Raw genomic sequence first — 18133 nt, 5'->3', positions numbered from 1 at the left:
ACTATAAGAACAGCTTGTCATAAATGTCATCAATGTCGTCCCCGGGCAGATACGGTTTGTTTATTTGACTTTTATTTTGTGCAATCAACGTTTTTAATAAATTTTAACTGTTTGATATTTCTCTCGCAGAAGACGAAGCGGCCGCAAGTGATACATCTCAACCAGAAGTGAGCCCGGTCGACAGTTTACCGGATGATATGCAAATGGATGCAATACGAAGATATTTTGCACACAAACTTATGGTTTATGAATCGGATGGCGCGTCATTTGACGAAACGCTGGAGGAGCCCGTGGTCCAAGTATTAGACGAGCTGTCAGTCGACGGCATCATCAAATACATACAGAGCGAAAAATGTAAAAATATCATAACCCTAGCTGGGGCGGGAATTTCGACATGTAAGTAAAATAACACTTTTATCGAATAACTATGTTCTTTATTCTCTATCATATTAGAGCTTACACTCTTCCAAAATTATTTTATGAACACCCAAGTTTATACTTAGTTAAAATTCAACGTTTTTCACACATTACTAATATTTATCTTTCCTTGAAATATACCTATTAATTATATCTATTTTACCCCTACACTTTTATAAATGTCGTATGGCAGTAATTATATTAAACTTGAATGTCAATATATAGTCATTTATTTTATGTAAGCCGTTATTTAATTTTGGTAAAATTTCGATCGCGCTGGCCTCGCTTATTATGAATATTTTTTAGATAAAACCTTTAGATTCACCTTAATTACTGTCCGACACAACTTTTTGCATTCGGGGCGGTGGAAAATATTGTAATAAAAATTTCAATTACGTAAAATTAAAATTAGCTTTCGTTTTGTGAAACGAGACCGTCCATTTTCAAACTTTATTGTCAAATGTCATTTTGTTTTGTTGGTATTTCTGTTACTATAGGACGAAACGAACGGCTAGAAGTTGCTAGAGACATAATCGCGCGGGCGTTTTTTTTAAAGTTAAAAAATTCCGTCAAATTAGTATTTACCTAATATGCATGCATTGTGTGCATTGTGATTGAAATTTATTAGCTGGATTTTATTTTTTTACGTTCAAATTTTATTTAAGTTAACTATTTCTGCGATGTTGAGCGGCTACGCTAAGTTTGTGTAACATGGTTTATGATGAAAAATAAAATGCCCCCTTTATACCGCCTGCTCGCGTCAAGGCAAGAAAAACATCCCAGTTTTCAATTAGTTTTTCCGGCTACGCTAGGTTTGTGTAACATGGTTTGTGATTCAAAAGAAAGTGTCCCTTTTATACCGCCTGCTCACGTCAAGGCAAGAAAAACATCCCAGTTTTCAAATAGTTTAGCGGCTACGCTAGGTTTGTGTAACATGGTTTTTGAGATATATATAAAAACTACTTGAAAACTGGGATGTTTTTCTTGCCTTGACGCGAGCAGGCGCTATAAAGGGGGCACTTTCTTTTGTATCACAAACCATGTTACACAAACCTAGCGTAGCCGCTAAACTACTTGAAAACTGGGATATTTTATATTATTACAAATTATGTAGTGTTTTTATACGAATCATTTATGTATCCGCATGAAGTCGGCTACGATTGTCTAGCATCTAGCTCCTAGCTCTTCGTAAAGTGTCAGGAATACCAACATAACAAAATGTCAGCGAGTGTTAGAAATGGAGGCCGACCGTCGCCGCGTCGCCGATTTCGTATGCGAGAGTAGATTTTAATTTTACATAATTGAAATTTTTATTGCAATATTTTCCACCGCCCCAAATGCAAAAAGTTGTGTTATACAGTAATTAAGGTGAATCTAAAGGTTTTATCTAAAAAATATTCATAATAAGCGAGGCCAGCGCAATCGAAATTTTACCTTAATTTTATTTATAAATTATAAATATATTTCTATCCTAAATTCATTTATTTTTAAATAAGGCAACACCAACTTGGTCAACATAATGAGGAATTTGAGTAAAACATATTTAGACTTTTAAAAAATTTATTCGTTTAGATCAAAAAACACCGATTCTGAATATACTTTTATATTTTTACTCTCAGAATTAATAATACGTTCTTGAAAAATGATTTAAAAGCCCTACTGTGTATACGCTCCATGATTGGTCGAACGAAATCTGATGTCAAATGTATTCGGCGTTAAATTTTGTAACAACATAATAATTAAACATCTCTTTCTATTACATGCGTACTTTGATAATAAGAGGGGGAGGTCGCTATACAGTTTTGAATTGTGTAGTTAGGTATGTAGTTGATCTAAGTTTTTGAGATGATTTGTGTTTGTCTTTTTAGTTTTATCGATTGTTTTAACTTACATCGTAGTATCTCCTCACATTTTAGAAAGTTTTGTTAAATTCAAAGCGGTAAAATTGAAGCTATTCCATCATATAATGCAACTCAAACAAGTAGCGCGACCGTGACCAAAATCACCTACATGCCAATTTGACGTTTTTGTAAAAATGAGTAAGTAGGAACTCATTTCAAATTTACTTAAAAGCAATGATAACCTCGCTGGCGAGAGCCCGCTGTACTGCCGCGGTGTGAGCTACGTAGGTACATCGATGATACCGTGTAGACTTCAGTGTACAGGATTTTTTGGGCGAGAATCACAAATTCTGACGTTAACAATTAATTTCAGTATGAAAATTTGATATTCAAAAAAAATTTTAAATACCCTTAATTTAGTTAGACAGTAAACATTGATAAAAAATGTACTGGAATTCCTTACCAAAAAATAACACAAAATGCACTAACCACAGGATTTTTAGCACACTGATGACGTCACACACCCTCCCGCTTCTTACTGTTCGGATTGCGATCATTTTGGCAGGCTAAAAAATATTCAAACTTGGAGAATTAATTTTACCATGAAAACGAACTATAAAAAAAAATATATAAATACTTGTATTTAAGTTTGAATGTGGATGTTGATAAAATAAATTTTTATAAATGAACTCAAATTCCCTATTAAAAGTAATATTTCTTTTGAACACTCGCTTATTTAGCCTTCAAATCTTTTCCATTTGAATCTGGTAGTTTTTTCAGTTTATCTGTGGGCGATCTCTGCTTTTCTTTTTCAAAAACGCCATCCGATGATTTTGTAATTACAACTTTCAATCTCTCATGCCCCCGAAATAGTCCCACTCAGGTTTGGAGATTCTGATGATAAGGTTGGCAACCTCTTTGACTTGCTTTCATTTTATAAAAAAGCTATAAACCCTAAGATTTATAATACCTACAGAATGAACATTACTAGTGTTGAAAAGAGAGGAAGGTCCTTCTTCCACAGTTGTGTACCTAATCTCGTCTCAAACAACTTGTCACACATTGTCCATACACATCACTACTGGGATCATGAGACCCGCATCGCCACCAAGCATTGTTTAATTCTCAGAACGTCACAACTAGAATGCTTTCATAACCTTCCTCACAACCAAACAATATTTACTATAGCAGTAATTTTTCGATATCATAATAGCGCATTTATAGCTTATGTCTTGGATTTAAACATTATGCCAAAAAATCCACCACAGATTTCTGACGTTTGTACCTGTTGTGTGCCTTTGAATCCATCGCGGGTTTGCCAGCAGCTCAACACACTTACCTCGATTTTGATTGGTATCTCGATAATATCTTTAACCTTAAACGTTGCTCCTAGCATATTAAAATATTTTTTATCGCCCCTATTTTTCATAAGAAGAAATCACTTTGTGGTTAGGCATTCTATTTTTAAATGAAACAAGTTATTATTATATCCTGATGAAGCTTGGTTTCGCGGTTATATACAAAGTGTTTTATTGACTTGTCAAGAAAATAATATACCTTAATATTGTTACAGCTTATCGTATCGTCACTTGCAAATATATTTATTATATCTGTGAAAAAGCGCATCAACTATCCTGCTTGCGTTCAATAAATAAATAAAAATAAAACTACATAGGATAGATGTTTAATTTTTATAATTATATAAACACATTATCTGGTAGGACGTTACAATTTAAAAACATATTTATTAGCATTTTACCACCGGCACACAAAGGAGTATGAGGTCGGGGGAGGATTTCCAAAGGTTAATCATAGATTGCGCAATATTTAACAGGAATTTGGTGACTAGTGTGGAGGGCCGTTAACAACACTTAAATTATTTATACAGCTAAATGACATTATTCCGATGCTAGCGGCTGGAATCCCTGACTTCCGCAGCCCCGGCTCTGGCCTGTACCACAACCTGCAGAAGTACAACCTGCCGGAGCCGCAAGCTATCTTCGACATCAGCTACTTCAAGGAGAACCCGGAGCCGTTCTTCATGCTGGCCAAGGAACTGCTGCCGGGGAGCTTCAAACCGACTATCTCACACTACTTCATCAAACTGCTGAAAGAAAAGGGTACATTTTTTAAACTGGATTTCAATCCGCTATTAATAAAAAGCTATTGTAAAAATAATTATATGTATAGTTATATTATATACAGATGTAATAGTACGGTATCCGAAGGATTTTAGCCAGTGATTCCTGGGTATATTTAGAGTAGATATAGTCAATTAAAAGCAAAAAAAAAATTCCATCATACTGGGTTCAAATATGTTCGATATGTTCAATAATATTTTTATAGCGCTATTTTTTTAATACATACTGCCATCTTACATGATAATGAGAAATTCCAAACTGAAAAAAAAGGTATTAGTATTCACAGTCTAACTTAAATGCCAGTACATAGTTTTCAAAGTAAAATAATTCTTTAAAGATTGATTTATTTTCCTCATAAAAACAGGCCCGATTTTGAATCTGACGGCGTCACCATTTTCGTTAATCTTGGCCTTGAAGCTTTATGAAATAAACTTAATTATTTCACTACCCTGTGACATATTCAGGGTATGCATATGAGAAATAAATGATAATACTTTTAAATAGTTTTCCGTTGTATGATTGTACAGGGCTGCTGCTTCGCCATTACACGCAGAACATTGACACCCTGGAGAGGGTGGCGGGCCTCCCCGACAGCCATCTGGTGGAGGCGCACGGCTCCTTTCACACGTCTCACTGCATACACTGCAGGAAGGAGCACAAGATTCATTGGAAGAAGCGTGAGTTCATTCTTCTCATCCAGAACATTGACACCAATTGGGAAATATGCCATAATATCCGAGAAAACGTTTACTTATCTTTCGCAAACTCGTGAACCTATAAAACCCCAGACAGAGTCATTCTTGAACAATTTGAAGATGTATGGAAAATGCCTAAACCTTATTAAAATTTTTAATGACATCCCATTTTTTGTTTCATCAAATACCAATAAAAAATAGCCGTTTTAACTGCATTAACAAAACAAAAATTATAATATATAATTGAAGAAGAAGATAATACTAACAAATCTAAACGAAACTTGAAACAGAACAGGACCCATTCTTAGTATTATCTTAAACAAGATTCCATTCAATGTACCTGCGCGTTCAACATGCTCTTGTGTCCTGTTCAGGGTTGATCAAAGCAAAACGAACTCTAAGCAGAATTCTTGCCTGAACAGACTATGCAATAATTACAATAGCGTATTATCCAAGGTTGATATTTTCAGTTGCGAACTTGCCAAATACAAGAGGTCCATAAAAGAATATTTCTCTGTCTCTATTGTTTATATCTCTATTATGATTTGATTTATACTCTCCATGGCTATAAATGTATTGTTTTGTAAATTTTTTAATTCATATTCCTTTCTCACAAATTTAAATAACTTATTCCATATTATGCTGTCTCAGTTAAAGTCACAAGGAGGAAATCCGTAATTGGTTTATTATGCACCACTTTTGCATACAAATCATTTCAAAAGTTTGTCATACAAGATGGCTGCCAGGCAATTTCCCCTCACCCTAAATTTAGCTTCAATGCTGTTCATACAAAATCAAACTAATGCTCTGTCCAGGGTTGAGGTCCGTGCACAAACCTTGCGCTATATTTTATTTTATATGTTTTTTTATATTTGCTTATGATTTCTTTTTATATTATATTTTCTTATTTATTACCACCATAATACGGGCATTTGCCTAGTTTGGGGTATTAATAAAAAAATAAATAAATAAAATAACATGGATTGTATAATAATTTTTGTTGATCACAGATTTCGCGGAATGTTATCCGGAAACCAAGATTCCGATATGCACCGACTGTCCGGGCGTGGTGAAGCCAGACATCGTCTTCTTCGGCGAGAAACTGCCCGACAGGTTCCACGACTGCATCAGGGATGACTTTGACCGCTGCGATCTGCTCATTATCATGGGGTCCTCTCTGGAAGTACAGCCGTTTGCTTCTCTGATCGACAGGTAGGCTGTTGCCATTGATTTAAATGGACGGACTGCGCAAACTTTCTCCCAGGGTATCAAGACAAAGCTGAATTTGCCCAGAAAGCAATGAATGCTTTTTAACCCTTGATCCATAGTTGTTAGAGACTGCTTTCTTAGTTATGATTAGAACAGACATATGAAGTGTCTCTATTAGCTAATTGAAATGAAATTCGTACTATGCGGCTGTAGAAAATACCCCGCCTTCCTAGAGATTATAAAGTAATTCCTTGTCTCATGTGTAACGCTTCCTATGGATTATAAAGTAATTCCTTGTCTCATGTGTAACGCTTCCTATTTCAATCTACATATCAAGTTCAAATCCTAGGGATTATAAAGTAATTCCTTGTCTCATGTGTAACGCTTCCTATGGATTATAAAGTAATTCCTTGTCTCATGTGTAACGCTTCCTATTTCATTCTACATATCAAGTTCAAATCCTAGGGATTATAAAGTAATTCCTTGTCTCATGTGTAACGCTTCCTATTTCAATCTACAGAGTTCAAATCCTAGGGATTATAAATTAATTCCTTGTCTCGTGTGTAACGCTTCCTATGGATTATACAGTAATTCCTTGTCTCGTGTGTAACGCTTCCTATGGATTATACAGTAATTCCTTGTCTCGTGTGTAACGCTTCCTATGGTTTATACAGTAATTCCTTGTCTCGTGTGTAACGCTTCCTATGGATTATACAGTAATTCCTTGTCTCATGTGTAGTAATGTATAAATTCCCGGGAATTTATTTCTGAGGAACATTCCCCTGGACGGGGAATTTTGGGAATTTTGATTTTAACAACATAATACCTCAAAAAGAATAATATTTATTAAATAAAAAATAAAATATACACACATATGGTACATATAGAGCAGCATAGATCCATAAAAACTATTCCCATATAGGAATAGGATCGAAGAGAAAAATAACAAAAAAAACACCGATCAAAATTATTTTTAAGTGAATAGTATCTCTATATAATTATATACTGTACAGTATTAGTAGCCTATATACACTTTATGCTAGTAAACGGTACATATAAAAAATCAATCGTAAAACTGTAAAAATGACACAACTTCACAGATCGTTACTGTTCATCTGATGATACCGATTGGACACTGACACTATCAACTTCGCTTCCACTTTCACCTTCATATTCTTCTTCTTCTTCATCCGACTTGGACGAAGTTGTTGCCGACTCAGGATTATCTACGTTTTCTTCTTCCTCAGCACAGTCAATTGGATGTTTGCGTTTGCGAGTACCAGATAGGTTTGAAACGTTATGATGCGAAGCAATCTGCTCATCCGTGGAAGAAAGGGTTTTCTTGGGAGCAACTTTAGAGCCTCTTTCAGAGGAAAGAAGTTTCCAATTGTTTTTTTTTTTTTTTTTTTTTTTTATATTTACTCCACACAGGAGGCCCTGAAGAAAATAATTTCCCTCAGGGCCTATGTCATCTTTGGGGATGCTGTGTGGAGGGTCTTTTTGTGGAGAGGAAGGAGTGAACATGGGTCTTGAAGAGTCCCATGTTGTAGGAGGGAGGAAACACAGAGGCCGGCAGTTCGTTCCACAGCCGAGCTGTTGAACTTAAGAACGAATCGTAGAAGCGACCCGTTCTCATGTGACAAGTGTCAACTGTGTACAAATGTTGGGCGCGCGTTTGGCGTGTATCCCGACTACGCACCGGTGCCGAAGGGATCAATGACGCTAGTTCCTCAGAGCATCTTCCATTGTAATACCGATAGAACAAGGACAGCATACCTACCTGACGCCTGTGCTCTAAAGATTGCAGTCCGTTTGTTAAGATTGGGGAATCTATCAAACGGACCGCCCGTTTCTGCACAGAGTCAAGGGTTTTTTTCAGGTATTTAGCGGCTCCAGACCAGAGATGGCTGCCAAATTCGACCGTAGGGCGCACTTGCGATTTGTACAGGGTGAGCAGTTGTGTACTATTAAAGTATCTGCGGGCCCTGTACAGTACGCCCAGCTTCTGAGAGGCCAACTTTACTCTGGCTTCGATGGAGCCCCCGTACCTGAGCTGGTCACTTATAGTTACACCAAGCATATCAATGGAAGGCCTGTTCGGAAGATTGCTTCCGTTGAAGGAGACTAGATTATCATTTGGATCCCTTTTAGACGTAATCAGACAGGATTGGGTCTTTGAAACATTAAATTCGACGAGATTATTTTTACCCCAGGAGGAAATACTCTCGAGATAACCGTCCATTCTCTGCTTCAAAGCCCTCCGAGCCGTTGGAGTTTGTGTGCCCTTTGGGGGCTTATCAAACAAAAAGCTATCATGAACTGTACTGTCATCCGCGTAACAATGAATCGGTGCACATGTCAAAAGGTCATTGATGTGCAACAAAAACAAAGTCGGAGACAGAACCGATCCCTGTGGGACGCCAGCATTTATGGAGTGCGAGGAAGAGGTGAAACCGTCAGCAACCGCCTGAATCGACCTATCCCTTAAAAAGTTAGCAATCCACGTACACAGGGATGCGGGAAGTCCGTAAGAATGCAATTTGTTGACAAGTCCTCGGTGCCAGACCCGGTCAAAGGCCTTGGATATGTCTAGTGCGACCGTTTGGGTCTCACCGTGACGTTCCAGGCACTGCCCCCAAACATGCGTCACATACGCGAGAAGATCACCGCACGAGCGGTTCCGCCGGAATCCGTATTGACGGTCGTTGATAATTTTGTTCTTCTCGAGGTATGTGAGCAGTTTGTCGTTGATCACACGTTCCATCACTTTGGACAGAACTGATGTGATCGCTATGGGGCGGTAGTTGGCCGGGTTGGAGCGGTCACCTTTCTTGGGAATAGGGTGAATTACCGCTTTTTTCCAACCAGAGGGCACAGTGCCACACTTCAGGGACATTTTTTGTGCTCACAAATGTTGTGCAAAACAAATTGTGTGCCACAAATGTTATTTTCCCTGGTCTTTGAGTTGTTAGACGATTCCTCCGTGTTGTATGAATGCGACTAAACGTGCTAAAAGATCTCTCAGTGGCTGCTGAAGTAATGGGAGCAGTCAATATTCTTATGGAAACCTGTGAAAAATCAGGGGATGTCGTCTTAGATAACTGCTAACACTCAATAAAGCATCCAAGAGAAGTGTAGAAAAATTTAATTAAAAATAAAATAAATTCCCCGATTTCGGGAATTTATTTCAGGTCGGGGTTTATTTCCGGGAATATTCCTGTTCCTGGGAATATTCCCCGGGGAATATTCCCGGGTCTACATCACTCATGTGTAACGCTTCCTATGGATTATACAGTAATTCCTTGTCTCATGTGTAACGCTTCCTATGGATTATACAGTAATTCCTTGTCTCATGTGTAACGTTTCCTATGGATTATACAGTAATTCCTTGTCTCGTGTGTAATACTTCCTATTTCAATCTACGTATTGAGTTCAAATCCCGGAGAGTGCAAATAACAATGATTTTAATTCAAGTAGGTTTTTTTCGAATAATGAAATTTAATAAATTATGTATTTTATTTGCCCCACATTCCGTAGTGGAAGATACACTTAGTATTGCCCTGGTGAGAGACCACCTTTCGGAACGGAAACGTTGCTTGAAATACTTAAGCTATGTGTAGTGACCAAATCGGAATTCCCAATGTTATATAAATATTGGTTGGTGCCTGTTACTTTCAGGCAACTCTAAAATGTGCCCTGACCACTCTACCAATGTCCTTCAGGATTATATCTTTCTAACAATCATGACACTGTTTCTCTGCTGGGATAGGCAAAGAAGGGATCACTGCACTACTTTTTCTTGGCAAACGTTTGCTTCATTAACATTCATACATCGTCTCATACAAATTCTTCTGTTTACTGATTTGGAGGCGTACGTGCGGTACGCTTTGGATAGGTATGTCTGTGAGAGGAAATTCAGAGCAATAAGACGAACACGTCTGTTACGAAGCTAGTGCGTTTATTAACTGAAGTGACAAGCAGGCAGTACAGGGTATAATACATATGTTGAGGCGAGGTGAGCGGAGCGTGACGTAGCTGCTACATGGAGGCGAGGGGAGCGGAGTATGACGTAGCCGCTAAACTGACATGGCCCGAGTCAAGTATTTGATTTGATTTAATTTTTTACATTAACTCCACACAAGAGACATTGAATAAAATAATTTCCCTAGGGACCTATGTCATCTTTGGAGATGGACGGTCTTTTTAAGGAAAGGAAGGAGAGAAAGTTCTTGGAAGAAAAGGGTGTGATGGGGGGCAAGAATCTGGGAGTAAGTGTGTCGAGGAGCGTCGAATGTATGAATCCATATAGAGAGTCTAGAGAATGCTGTAGAGATCAAAGGGCCTCCCTCAACGGTCTCGGCCTGCCACGCAATTGGTGGGCAGACACACCCGCCGCCAAGACCCTATCAAGCCTCACCCCTTGAACCCGGATTCACTTAATGGTGCCATGTCTTCCTCAGGCGTTCTCGACTTCTACCATTGACTTCCTTGTCATATATTCTTCTTACACTCCTTTCTTCGACCATCCGCTCTACACATCCAATGCTTCTAAACGTCCCTTATCTAAATTTTATCCATTACGCTTACATCAGTCTTCTTTCTAGATCTTCACATTTTTAACATGGTTTTCCCACATATAGAGAGCCTCTGAGATTTAATTTCTACAGCATTCAGTCTACTTTCATCATTCCTCTACCAGATCCATGCCTCACTTCCATACATCTGGGTAGCAGGACATTGTGGACTGCTAGCTTCGCTTCTTTGGACATTTGTTGGTTTAACTCCAACCATGTTAAGCCCCCATTCATGGAGTTTCCTGCATTTACCCTCCTTTCTATCCTATGAACCTTTCAACATTTCGTAAACTTTTAATATTAAATATATCTGACAACGTTCCAGGGTACCGGCCTGGTGTCCTCGTCTGCTCATCAACCGCGAGCGGGCCGGCGTGTCGGCTGGGGTCCTAGAAGCTCGGGCCCGGGCCGCGCTCGCCTCGCTGGCGGCGGGGGCCCCGCAACTGGCTGCGCTGGCCTCGCTGTCTGGTCTGCACGGCCTGCTGGCGCCCGGAGGGTTGCGGCTTGATGCCCCCGACAATGTGCGCGACCTAGCCTGGCTCGGCGACTGCGACAACGGCTGCCAGATGATAGCCGACAAGCTAGGATGGGGGGCAAGTTGTTTTTGTTATTATTTACACTGTATTTTTTACAGTTCCATTACAAAACAACATTGAAGGGGAAAAAAAAAAAAAACCTAACCCATTATTATTTTATCATAATCTCAAAAATAGCCCTAAATACAACTTTCTGGTCTGCTAACTCAAGAAATCCACAAATAATTATTTACCTGTAAATTCTATACAGGGAGTTGTAGCTTACAATGTTGTCTATAAGTCACTTATGAGAAGAAAAAAATTACAGCGGTCGCCTTACACCTAAAAAGTATAGTGAAAGCATCATGACGTTGAAATAACAGTGTCATAAATTTTTAGCAATAATTATTGCAACTGCCAAAATGTAATACAACTAACTGGTCATTGATCACTCAACAGGAGGAGCTGTCAACCATGATGCGAATGGAACACGAGAAGATCGACTTGCAGGATGCGGAGGACAATAACTCCCACCCGCTGACGCCCGTGTCACCAGTGATGCCCATGATGCCCCCCTCCTTATAACTCCCCTCCCCCCTCCTAACCAACTAGGTGACCATACAACATAATGCTCAATCCATCTACCCTACCTAGTGATCTATAAAGAATGTTATCATTCCATTTCAATGAAATGTCCACTTCTCAAGCTGGTATTTCTCGCCGATTTGGAATAAGAAAATAGCTTCCATAGAATTACACCTGCCGAGTACTTGGCCGAGACAGTGCATTCGGCTGAGTGAGGCTGAGGCTGATGAATAGTCAGTACTCGGCCTAGCAGCAAGCGAGTGATTCAGGTGAGACATTGGATAGAAGCAAAGCCCAAAGACTCGGTCGAGTAAGTACCCCCTCTATCTGCATACACAACTCGGCGTTTCACTCGCTTTCTACTTTAGCTCTCGTCAGCTGTAATTCGACCTTAATCACTTTTAATATGTAATAAAATTAGCTGCAAACTCCAAACAGTTTTGCCTTTTAGAGATGTTGTGAGAACATTGTGCCTACCCAATAGTTTGTTTGTTGTTTCTGTATATATGTATTATGCCGGAGGATTTGATAAGTTTAAACGTTTGTCATTCTTTGTTATGAAATTAGACGTATCGGTTTGTTGGATTTATTTAAATATTATGTATGGGTGAAAGTTAATACAAGGTGTTGATAAGAGTTGTGAATATTGATAAATATCTTAATAGGAATATAAAACTACAGGAACTATTGTTTAAAATGAGCCACATCTAGCTAAGAGAGTTAATAGTGATAAAATTATCCAGTCTATTTAGCCCTAGCGAGCAGTGTGATCCATCGTAATAGTAAATTCCTGGAAGCCAGTGAGACTTGAAAATGATATTAATTGCATTGCAAAAGATGCAATACTGCGTAAGAAACAAGAATGCAAGAGAAGGGTGGCGAGTAAGATTAAGGAAAAGAAACTTTAATATTTTTACAAGATGTAGAGAGCATGTTGAAAACAATATAAGGAATATAGGCATTAAAATAAATTGATATAAAAGTACCGGTGGAGCATAATATTTTTGACCGAATTCTCGTGGCACGTGGAAAGGTTTTGGGAATTGAAAATTGGCTAGGGATGGGATATATTTGTTGACAGCACCTCTGGAAAAGACCAAATACCGCCTCGGTGTGTAGCGGCACAATGAAGAGGGTTCTCAGAGCACAAATATTACACCCTTTTGCTAAGATCTCTGATATTACTACTTGCATTACAAACCCCAAAAGTAAATACAAACATTGTAAAGAAAATCCTTTTCAACGCATTCGTGATGTACACACGTAGGATAGCGGGTTAGAGCGTGCTATTTGAGAGAAACAATTATTCAAATCCTTAGACGGGTTTTGTATTTCGCCCTCAGAATATAAACAATAATTTATTATTACTATTCTAAGCTGTTTTAAATAATAAAGAATCTTGTTAGTTAGCAAGTTATTACATATTTGTAGAATATTAAGAATTCTCCAGTTTTAGCGTTATTAAAGCATAAAGAGCAATAATAAACGTAATATGACTACATTATATTATTATTATATTCAATAGTTGCTATAAAAGTAATACATAATTAACATCTTAATTTCCTTTAATGAAATCTGTTTCCTTTATTGTAGCTTTTATTCTGTTTTTATAAATATACTAGGATATATCTATATTTGTTTTAAATTCCATTTTTGGAATGGTTTTATATGCATATTTTTTTATAAATCGCAAGGATATCATGGTGTAACTTTTATGCTCCTCTGTGACCCCTTTAGATTATATTATGCCTCAAAAACACTAACAGATAATGCATAATATTATTTATTTTAACATGCCCACACATTTTGTGGTGGTATCTTGTAATGCTGACAGTACATGATGGGTCAATGTGCCGGTCCAATGTGTACAGGATCACTTATATATGTATATATGTTGGCCGGCCAATCCGATTATTGTAACCCGGTTTTTTGTACACACATCAAACGGCGTTAAACCCGTCAACAGTGTACACACGGGTTGGTGATGGCGGGTTAGTGCCAGTGTTGGCCCAGTGCGTTCTAGGGGCTTTAGATAGTCATATAAAACACACTTTCACCTAACACTCTTAAAATTAAGCTAAGATGTACCCACCTATTATGCACTTTATTATGGATTGATTAGTTCGGTTTGATTTAATTTTTAAAATTTGTTAAATTAAAAAAATTATTTAGGTATTTTCAAAAAAATCCTTTTTTTAATGCATCTATTTCAATTTCGTTTTTGTTTTCGAGCTGAAACTGATCGGCAGTTAGACTCATTGTCGATTACAATACATGCATTCAGCTTTTGGTGGCAATCATGTTTACATACATAGTTAATATAAGAAATAAATGTCGGTCCTACCGGTATTACAATGGAAGATGCTCCAAGGAACTAACGTCATTGATCCCTTCGGCACCGATGCATAGCGGGAAACACACGTCTCTTAAAGACCCATGTTCATACCTTCTTCTCCTCAAAAATACCTTAAACGCAGCATCCTCAAAGATGATATAGGCCCTGAGGGAATTTTTTTTCCTCAGGGTCTCCTGTGTGGAGTTAATTTAAAAAAAAATTCAATTAGGCCGAAAATTGAAAAAAATAAATATTATAGTAAAAAAACTTTGTTTTTTACGGGTTGATTAGTTCGAAATCCACGGCAATGATAAATATATGGTACATTTGCACCTCAATCTGAAAACATTTGCTGTATTGCACATCAAAGGTCACATTATAACTTGAAAAGTAGAATTAGAACTCCAAATCAGAGATGTTTTACTTTTTTATAATAATAAATCTATTACAGGTTACATGCAGAGGTTATGCAATGCAACGTAATCCATATTGCAACGTTATACTTATACGACAAATAAAACAAAAACTAATGTCTTTCTCGGGCGTGTCTGACTTCTCCCACCATTCACTACTCTATACCACAATGTTACTGTTAAAAAACTACATTACATCGACTTTAATCAGACTATGTATCTCACTCCTGTGCATAGATATTGCGTTAAGTATTCCTCGGGCGTCCCCGACTTCTTATACCATTCAAATCACTTTCTAAACACTCCTGGCACTAATAAGAACAAACTTTGAAATTTTCAGCAATATCGGTCGATATCAAAAAAGTTTTTTTTTTTTCAAAAATGGTTTCACAAGAGGAAAATTGTTTAGGTATCGTTATTTTAAATTCTCTGACGATATTCCTCCAATGTGTTGATAATGAATGTTTTTTACTTAGTAGATAAATCAATGTGTTTATAAATTATTGCATACGAATCAGATGTGTTTTTTTAAATTGATATCCATTTGAGTTCTTGATGTCAGATGGATCTCAGAGTTTTTTATCATAATATTATGAGTTGATGTTTCGGAAAATATTGTTTTATAGCCCATAGATAATAGAAACAAGGAAGATACGGCATTGAAATGTACCGACTGTCGCCGATCTATGACCAAACTTCACGGACCATCAAAACAGTATTTTGGCGACATGCATTGTGCGCGATTCTATACAACGGTTCATGGCCCATCTTTCTTGTTTCTGTTATCTATGTTAAGCCTGTTATTACATAGGTATAATAATCAACAAGACATTGCGGCTCTAATGAGAGTTAATGAAGTAGATATGCTAACTGGTTTTGCTATTTTGTTCCATAGTTATTCCATTACAGTTCAGCGTAAGGCATTTAAATTTTGGCACCTTTTTGGCGAAATCTTTTAGATTAAAGATAATTTTCCACTAAACCATCAATTTTGTTCAAAGAATATCCTAAACACTCGAGCAACAGTTACCCAAATTTCGGTTACGGGATTTTTATGAATTGTAAATGGTTACATGATATTTCATCAAAATGACAATTAAACACACCTTTAAAAAGTGATGTAGTCATTAAAAAGTTATGTAGGTGTATTGAACTGTCATTTTGATGAGATACCCGGTCACCATTATAAATTTAAGGATTTATTCTTTTTTAATTTATATAACCTGAAAATATGGGATGATCGGTGAAATCTAGGTGAATTCATTGGCTTCAAACTGCAGTAAGCAATTCATATGGTTTTGTGTTAATATTTGGAGATTAATTAACTTCCCGAAAATTCCCATCGCTCGAGTGGCTAAATGCATGATTATCATCCATCTTGTGATCTTTTTAATTGAGTCGTCGACTTTCAAAACTCGCTCTGGAAATTTCTACTGGTGATACATTCGCAAAAAGTGCTTAACCCATTATTATATTGATCGTTAGGTTTCTTAAAGAAGCTGTCAGAATGTCGGAGAATCTGTGGGTATTTCCACTTCTCAATAAAATCCAAATAAATATTTCCGAACGTATCCGAAAACTAAAAACTGTGTGATGAAATACGCCTTCAAATTTTTAATTTTTAGAAATAAACATAATTTTATAAGTATTAAAATTTAGATATCAAACATAAAAGGTTTTAAAAACGGCTCACCTTCCGTTTTTTTTCACTGTCACACTGAACTAAAATTACTGAAAAAAAACATATTTCATTAGATAAATGTACTATGAACACTACTGTCACCTTATAAGTTCATAAGTTTTTCTCAAATTGTGGCCGGACCTCTGGTTATGTAGAGGTGTACATTTTAATTATTCTGTGTTTGAATGTAAAGCTTGGTATTTTCTCTTTCTAACACCGTTTAGTTCATATTTCTGACTATGACGAAGGTAGACACAACGATTTCTGTGAGACCATATGAGTTGTTCCGAAAAGCAATCAAATTGACTCTACGGATAATAGCTGTTTGTTCAAAAACTGAACTAGCCCGAGGAGTTAAATAATAATAATCACGAGTCACTTTACAAACATGAATTAATGCACAAACGGTCAGCGTTCCCTTGTTGCATATAATTATGTTTAACAATTAAGGAAAAAACTACGCTTGATTGATATGGAAAATAAATAAATAATTATTAAGAGGTATATTCAAAGAGTTCTGAACAGTTTATCGTGACATCTACAGATTACCTGAAAAATTCCAGAGCGGATTTTGCAAGTCGACGACACAATTCACTTCAATCCTTTAATTTAAAGAGGTTAGCTTAGAAGGATCACATTAACTTTGCTAACCTATCGTTAAGTTGGGGTGTTTTAACCTCCATCATATTTGATTGACAATCAATGCAATTTTAACGGTCCCCGTATTCCAACTCTCGACCCATTTCAGCTATGGATTAATTTGTGTTCATCCATCATGTGATATCCTTGATATATCAGGGTGAAGTAATTAAGTTCAGATTCACTCAAATGTAAGGGTTAACTTAATATATGAAAATAATGCAGACGACCTGTCACTCGTAACCCCAGAATAGCAATGAAACATTGCGCTCTCTTTACCTTGTGCTCACATATGCATACACATAAGTCGATGCTGAAACAGACCGCTAAATACGGGACCGTTTAAATGTCAAAAATTGAAAATGCAGCCGATTGTAAATCGAATGTGACAGATGTATAAACACCTTGACTTTAGTGCATTGATAATCTTACCATACTAAAACTCTAGCAATAATTGGACATTCCTGCTAATGTAAAAATATGCTTCCGTAGTAGTTATTCCGACGTTTATATCCAGTGTTCATGATGCCTGTATGTTTTGTTGTAATTTTAGTTTTTAATGTGCGGCAATCCCTCTGTGACTATCGGTCATTTAGACGTAGTCTGCTGATGATAACACGTCACAGCATTATAATACTAACAGCACCCGTATCTAGAATTTTTTCTTTTTTTTAAATCGGATTGTTTTAACTTCCGTTACATTTGATTGGCAATCAAACGGATGATTAGCGCTATTTTTTTACAGTTCCTGTTGAATGCACACTGCGTCGTTATAGCCTTAGATCAAATTTCTATCGTTCATTGAGCACAAAAACCACGCTTTTATGCTTGACAGCTGATTGCAATTTGATCAAAAGCAGAAATGGGCTGAGAATCGGAATTTTTAACGGGGACCATTAATATGCCAAAAATGAATTTAAAAACAATCTTGAAATAGATTGATGATAAAAACTCACAGTTAGGGAAGGATTGCCGCCTTATTAGAGAAGCTTTCTTAAAAATATTGATATTGTGATTTATTTATCTTTAATGTAAAGATTTGTGACATTATTTATAATGGGGATTTTAAATATATGTTTTTTTCTCAT

At 37.0% G+C, this 18133-nt stretch overlaps 1 protein-coding gene across 1 annotated transcript; it reads left to right on the top strand.

Annotated features, from left to right (window-relative positions):
• The first annotated feature begins 2 nt into the window (after window positions 1–2).
• Window positions 3–18132, top strand: LOC149416633 (NAD-dependent protein deacetylase sirtuin-2-like). Its single transcript, XM_089640846.1, has 7 exons — window positions 3–54; window positions 130–396; window positions 4172–4378; window positions 4927–5076; window positions 6105–6306; window positions 11203–11470; window positions 11852–18132. Exons 1-7 carry the CDS (start codon window positions 24–26, stop codon window positions 11975–11977), a joined length of 1251 nt encoding a protein of 416 aa, XP_089496972.1. The 5' UTR covers window positions 3–23; the 3' UTR covers window positions 11978–18132.
• The last annotated feature ends 1 nt before the right edge of the window (window position 18133 follows it).

The sequence above is a fragment of the Hesperophylax consimilis genome, chromosome 16 (assembly GCF_061612785.1).
Source record: "Hesperophylax consimilis isolate HC1 chromosome 16, BYU_Hcon_1.0, whole genome shotgun sequence".
NCBI lineage: Eukaryota > Metazoa > Arthropoda > Insecta > Trichoptera > Limnephilidae > Hesperophylax > Hesperophylax consimilis.
The sequence above is the reverse complement of the archived record's forward strand: the minus strand, read 5'-3'. Positions and strand labels throughout refer to the sequence as shown.

Bases quoted from the DNA above. Each gene is read 5' to 3' on its own strand.
- LOC149416633 (XM_089640846.1), top strand. From the start codon at position 24: ATGTCATCAATGTCGTCCCCGGGCAGATACG. The intron at 4,379-4,926 runs GTACATTTTTTA...ATGATTGTACAG, and splicing joins CAAACTGCTGAAAGAAAAGG to GGCTGCTGCTTCGCCATTAC. The intron at 11,471-11,851 runs GCAAGTTGTTTT...ATCACTCAACAG, and splicing joins CCGACAAGCTAGGATGGGGG to GAGGAGCTGTCAACCATGAT.